The 6,528-nt window shown below is 40.7% G+C and overlaps 1 protein-coding gene across 2 annotated transcripts; it reads right to left on the bottom strand.

Annotated features, from left to right (window-relative positions):
- Positions 1 to 425: 425 nt before the first annotated feature.
- Positions 426 to 1,654, bottom strand: LOC311290582 (extracellular superoxide dismutase [Cu-Zn]-like). 2 transcript variants are annotated; one of them, XM_084409161.1, is made up of 2 exons: positions 1,443 to 1,654; positions 426 to 1,209 (listed from the first exon to the last, which is right to left on the bottom strand). In XM_084409161.1, the coding sequence occupies exon 2, from the start codon at positions 1,192 to 1,194 to the stop codon at positions 544 to 546; it is 651 nt and encodes a 216-aa protein (XP_084265287.1). In that variant the 5' UTR covers positions 1,195 to 1,209; positions 1,443 to 1,654; the 3' UTR covers positions 426 to 543. The 2 variants fall into 2 exon arrangements, with proteins under 2 accessions (XP_084265287.1, XP_084265288.1); XM_084409162.1 differs by having other exon boundaries at positions 1,448 to 1,654.
- Positions 1,655 to 6,528: the final 4,874 nt, after the last annotated feature.

Here is a 6,528-nt window from a genome sequence, read left to right as displayed (position 1 = left end):
CAACACATTTAAAATCTTTTTTTTTTCCCTGTTAACTGTAGTAACAAATTGTCAGAATAATATACCCATATGTTGACATTTAGCGAGAAACCTTATAATTTAGAAAATAAAATCTTATGTCAGAGGTTATGGCTACCTTCAACAATAAGGGTGTCCTCCCTTGAGATGTAGCCACACCCTCCAGTGTCATATTGCATCAACCAAAACCATTGTATCATTTAAAGAAATAGTGTATCTTTAATTAAAGGCCATCGTCATGCTCTTAAAGTGTTGGACCCATTGAGCACAGTAAATCAAACTAAACGGCCCACTTTGCCTGCATTCACCCTACATTTATTTTTAAGAGTGCATTTACTATTGGAAGCTATGGCCAAAAAGCCTCTGAAAAGACCAAGAAAAAACACACAAAAAAAACCATAGGAATGTTCAGGTTATGAAATATACTTTAATGTAGGACACATACAAAGAATACACAAGGAAAAATCATGATTATCCTATTTGAATCTGCCCTTCCACCATATCCGACTCCCTCATCTTTGACTCTCAGTTCCTTTCTCTACATTTTTTCTTGGGGAGCGCTTGAGTCTTCTGCCACAGACTTGGAGTAGTAATACCAATCACACCGAGAGCAATTATCTCTCCAGCATTCCCACTAAGTTTACTCTCCTCATCTGAACCCATTCCCAGATCATCCTCCTTCTCATGAACCGCCACCGCACGTCCCAGAATGGAATAAGGCCCAAAGAGCTTGGCGTCTGGAAGCGTCAGGAACTGCCTTATAACTCCTTTCTCGGAAGCAAAGTTGCCCAGGTCTCCAGGATGAGGGTGGTCAACGCCGTTTGGATTATAATGAGGACCAACAGTGATGCAGCCTTGACTGAGGTCTCCATACTGATGGATGTGCATGGCACGCTCTTGAGGATCGATGGCAGGCAAACCACGGAGGTTGATTTTCACTTCTAAATCTCCATTGGGGAAGACCTGCTTGAAGAGGATTTGCCCAAAGATCTTTGGCTGGTTACGTGGCAAATTGGGGCTGGGAGTTACTTCACAAGTGGCATAGATTGTGTTGTCGAACTCCACGACTTCCGGCTGTGGAGCTTCAGGCAAACAAACTGGAGGTTTGGAGAACTCTCCTCCTTGTATATGCAGCACCAGCAATATCAGAGGGAATATTAGGATGATTTTCTCCATGTTGATCTTTAAAGCCTACAGTGAAGAGTGAATTCAGTGAAATCATGCCGTTTGGTTTAAGAATAATATTTTTGATAAAAGGTCAAAGCTTTGTTGCAGGGAGCTTTGAGAATGAAAGTTGCATTAGGTAATATAGCACAATACTTTTGCTTAAACTAACTTTTTTTAGTTGTACTAAATCAAGTCAGTTGATGGAGAAAATGGAATGGAGAAAAAAAAACAAGCCTAAAACAGCAAAGGTGCATTACCGTACAGCTGAAAAGTTGTCCTCAATCCGTGTGGAGCCTGAATATTGCAGTCACAAAAATACTACAACGCTTAATCCGTGTGCAGTCCTGACCTGGGGTTGAGAGAATGTTCCTTTTCAATCACACTTTCGGCTGCTCTTATAGGAACTCATGTTGAGCTACAAGTTAACCATGATAGTCTGTTAGTCACTAATTAAGTTCACCTGTGTTTCATTTAGCTCCCTTTGTTTGCCTGTTTATATATAGCACTCAGTTTATTCAGTTCTTTGTCTTGCATTGCACAATGTGTTCTCCAGTGTTTTGTGTTTATTAAAAGAAGTACTGCTATAGATTCCTCTTCTCTTCATTTGGTGGCTCATTTGTGACTCATTCATTCTTAGTGTACAATTCCACTTGACGTTCACGCTTGACACCACTTCTTATAGCAGATATTCATCAAACATAAGTGAATAGCTGACAGTTCTTCTTTTTCAAGAAACCATTTCTACAGACTCTGATGTACCAAGCCTGACAAGCCTATATTACACATGCAATTGGACTGTTATTTGCAGTTTTTTACGATTGCTATGACAGATTTTTCAATACTTTTAACAATTTTCCAAACACAGTTAGCACTACATCCGTCTGTGTAAGCTATCCTATTAACACATTTCTTGTTGCTTTAACACAAAATGCGTACAATTAACACAAATTTAAAATGCTTCTTTTACACACAAGCTCAAACAAGACCAAACCAATGGATTTTTACTGCCAAATTTACCAATGCTTTAACACTGTATGTCAGAACAGATAACACCATGTTCTAAACCTAACCTTACAGGCTAAAGTCAAGGTAAACAGCTGTTTACATTGTGAATTGAAACACAAATATATCCCCTGTATTTTATCCTATTGTTACTGAGAAACAGCTGATTGAATTATGCAAATATTATAAATCACAGCTGATTTCCATCTAGGAAACACACTCAGGTGTTGAGGTTCTTTCAATCGCATGACCATATGGTATACTGTAACCGTACATTCTATAAAGCACTCTGAGATGGGTCTTTTTTTATTGAATTTCTGCAGCAAAAGACCTAAACCCAACAAAACAAAAATGGAGAGAGGCTTCAAAAGAAACTGCAGTGCAAAACACAATCTATGATCAATACAATATACTGTCTGTTGTATAAGGGCATACCTGACACGTATACAATAATGCAGTTTCTGTAATTCCATCTGATGTTAGTGTTTTTATGACATTGTGCTATGATTGACTAAATCTTCCTGTTGGACGGCTATGTTACATATGTTAGTGTTTTGAAAAATGATTTGATTTTGAGACATGTTTGCAGTGTTTTGGTAGACATAGTGTATTATTGTATTTAGAAAATTAGTGTTGGAGTTTAGTTTACAATGTGTGATTTTGAGCATGAAATTAACTGTTTTGCCAATTGTGTGTTGTAGGTGTGTTGGTGCGTTAAGAGTTTAGGAAATTTGTTAAAAGTATTGAAAAAATTGTCATAGCGATTGTAAAAAACTGTACTTGTCTTTGAAGGCAGAAGTAAACATTTCTGAGGGAATGATTCTTCTATGGCATCGATGTTAAAATCCCCTTTTAGTAGATTGAAGGCAGGTAAGGTGGGACACTTGTCATTTAGATACAGTACCTAGATGTTTATTTCTTTTTATTACTTTTGTTAACTTTAAGGTCCAACTTTAATATTTCATTTTGAATACAGTTGATATGTGTTATTTGCAAGGTATATACCAATAAACATTTTGAGATCATGCACTCCAGACAAATTTCTTTTCAGGTAATGTGACCCATCCCTAATTTATCAAAAATGATCCTGGATCTTAAAAACACATGATTTATTAACACATCACACAAACATATTCCACAGCATATTTAACAGACCCAAAAGCACATAGATAGGCTATGATGAGTAATACTCATCAGTTCACTCAATGCATGTGTAAAGTTCAAAACAACTAGAACATGTTATGTTGACATGAAATTTTATGAAATTTGAATATCAGATATCTTAATGAACTCTACAACATATTACAAATGGAACTACAACACATGCAACAACAAATAGACTAACAAAAATTCAATAAGAGGAAACTTTTAAATGGTAACCATATTGTAAAACTTTTTTTCTGTCTGTTTTCTCTAAACACTGTAGATGAACTTAAATTGTGTCCATATTTTAAAGCGTTATATTCTGCATCTACATTTTAATAATAATAATAATAATAATAATAATTCGTTACATTTATATAGCGCTTTTCTGGGTACCAAAAGCACTTTACATGGAAGGGGGAATATCCTCAACCACCACCAATGTGCAGCATCCACCTGGATGATGCGACGGCAGCCATATTGGGCCAGAACGCCCACCACACACCAGCTTAATGGTGGAGAGGAGACAGTGATGAAGCCAATCAGTATATGGGGATGATTAGGAGGCCATTATGGACAGAGGCCAAGGGGCAAATTTGGCCAGGATGCCGGGGTTACACCCCTACTCTTTTTCGAAGGACATCCTGGGATTTTTTAATGACCACAGAGAGTCAGGACCTCGGTTTTAACGTCTCATTGGAAGGATGGTGCTCTTTGACAGTATAGTGTCCCGATCGCTACACTGGAGCGTTAGGTCCCACATAGACCACGGGTGAGCACCCCCTGCTGGCCTCACTAACACCCCTTCCAGCAGCAACCTGGTTTTCTCAGGAGGTCTCCCATCCAGGTACTGACCAGGCTTGCTAACCTCTTACAATAACAAAGGTGTAGGTTGATGACGCATAAGCGGAATTATGGAACTTGTCGTCATGCCGAAGGATCTAATAATGTTTATGGATGAGTGAATACATTGATGTTTTTAACATGACTGCGGTATGAAGCAGGTCGCGATTGCTAATGAGAGACAGATATCAGAGCCACATGCGAGTCCCGCCGCTATAAAGGAATAAGGACATTTCATTCTACCGATCTACCCGCGAGTGCTGAATTAATACTCACACATACCCCTTTTCCACCAGCATGAACCAGGTGCCAGTTCAGAGCCAGAGCTATTGCCAGTCCGGAGTTGGTTCGACTGACGAGCTCTCTAAGATCCGGTTTGCCTTTCCACAAGGTCACTGTATACATCTCATGTTGCCCAGCAACGCTAGCGTGGCAGCGCCAAACACAAACACACCAGGCTTGTTCTAGATGGTTCGGCTTCTCGCAGACCGATCGGCTCATGACATCAAAGCACTGCGAAAGCAATCCAAAAGCACAAGGACTCGGATGCTCTCCAAACACTCCCGCAGCTCCGATCGGTCCGTGCCGCTCCGATGCATCTCGAACAAGCCTTCCATCAACAATGGAGGTCGTTGCGTTACTATTGATGCTCATGGCTTTGCGAACCTACATCGGCATCCAAACACGGCGAATCCAACGTGTTCGTGCAGCTCGCCGTAACTTGCATAGACGGAGATTACAATCAAGCTGCTATTAGCTCGATTAGCTGCTATTTGAAAAATGGCGGTCACAAGTTTCTGTTCGTCTTGTTGGTCACGGTAACCCCGCCCCCAGCCCCTGACGCAAGCGGTTCTTACTTCTAGACCAGCAATGTTTTGGTGCTACTTAAGAACCACTTTTCCTGGTCCAGAGCTGGTGCTTTGGGTGTCGAAAAACAAAGAACCGATTTGAAACTAGGCTCTAGCTCCGAACCAGCACCAGCACTGCCTTGGTGGAAAAGGGTTAACAAGTCAGTTTATTTGGCGAATTAAACTTGTGAGGTAACGCAGCGCTGTTTCACTTGGTCTACACTATCACACTAAACTGCATTTGAGTGTATTGAAAGTTATAATGTTATTCTATGCGTTTGTTTGTCTGTATGAGACTAGCAGTAAGCTAGATGAACATTAGAATAACATACTGATCATATTCTAACATTTCATCATGTTGAGCTATATGACATTGATTAGTTTTATGTACATTTGCTCAACTGTCTAATAAAGTACATGCAAGACGTCTCTGTCAAGTCGAAGTTTGTCACGGACGTGGAGCTCTCGGCATCTCGAAAACACCACGCCGATATTGATCCTCGTTTTAGTTCTCCTTTTGTCCCAAAGTCTGCTTGCCATGGTCCATAATGTTTGAACGAAACAACTCCATGAGCGTGCCGCTAGACGTAACGCAGTTGTCGCCATGGTTACTATGGCAGTACGAGCGGAAACCAGGGATAACGCGGATATTACGTCACTGACAGGCGACAAGTGAACATGGACGAGCCATTATCAGGGGTTCAAGCACGAAGTGCTGAAACCCTATTGTAATTGTTAGGGTTTTTATTATTATTATCCCGCCGTAAAACTGATCATGCAGCCCAAACCGTAAATGCTGGAGTCTTGAAACTTGGCCAAATGGTAGTCCTCAATTTGGGGAGAACCTATCAAAGTATGACCCCGATTGGCCAATAGGTGGCGCTACAGCAAGCAAAAGTATGAAATTGTTCATAACTCCTAGACGGTTTGTCCTAGACTCAAGCGTCTTATTCTGCCATCTTGATTTTTGTCCAAAACCTACTTCTGCGAACTAGTCCCAGGTTTTTTGCCCGACCGGAACCAAACCAGTGCAGAAAGATTCTCTGTAGACTGAATATCAATAATTATCGGAAAAAAGGTGAAATTTACATTCACGGTACATTCACGGTAAGGGGGGCCAAAACGTACGCTGTGGGCGGAGCCACTTTTACTAAAATGGCTATAACCCGAGAAGCAAATGAGATAGCTTCACCAAATTCGGTACACATATGTACGGGCTCAATATTTGGTCACAGTAAAAAAAAAAGATCGCGCCGACTGAACACTAGTAGGCGCTATAACATGAAAAAAAACTAAAAAGGGCTATGACCACCTGACCGTTAGTCCGATTGACTTGAAAATTGGTATGCAGCGTCTTGGTCGTATATGAGGACATTGGCGTATCTCAAAAAGCATGGCCGCCATCGGCCAATGAAGTTTGACTCGGTGGGCATGTTCAACTCATGGTCCTAGAGGTCTCTAAGAATTTTGAAAGAAATCGGCCACTAGTTGGCGCTAACGAGGTTTA

Source organism: Rutilus rutilus (genome assembly GCF_951802725.1).
Source record: "Rutilus rutilus genome assembly, chromosome: 1".
Classification (NCBI taxonomy): domain Eukaryota; kingdom Metazoa; phylum Chordata; class Actinopteri; order Cypriniformes; family Leuciscidae; genus Rutilus; species Rutilus rutilus.
This window is presented reverse-complemented; position numbering and strand designations above follow the sequence as displayed.

What these genes read in the sequence shown, in the direction of transcription:
- LOC311290582 (XM_084409161.1), bottom strand. Translation starts at nt 1,194, where the DNA reads ATGGAGAAAATCATCCTAATATTCCCTCTGATATTGCTGGTGCTGCAT.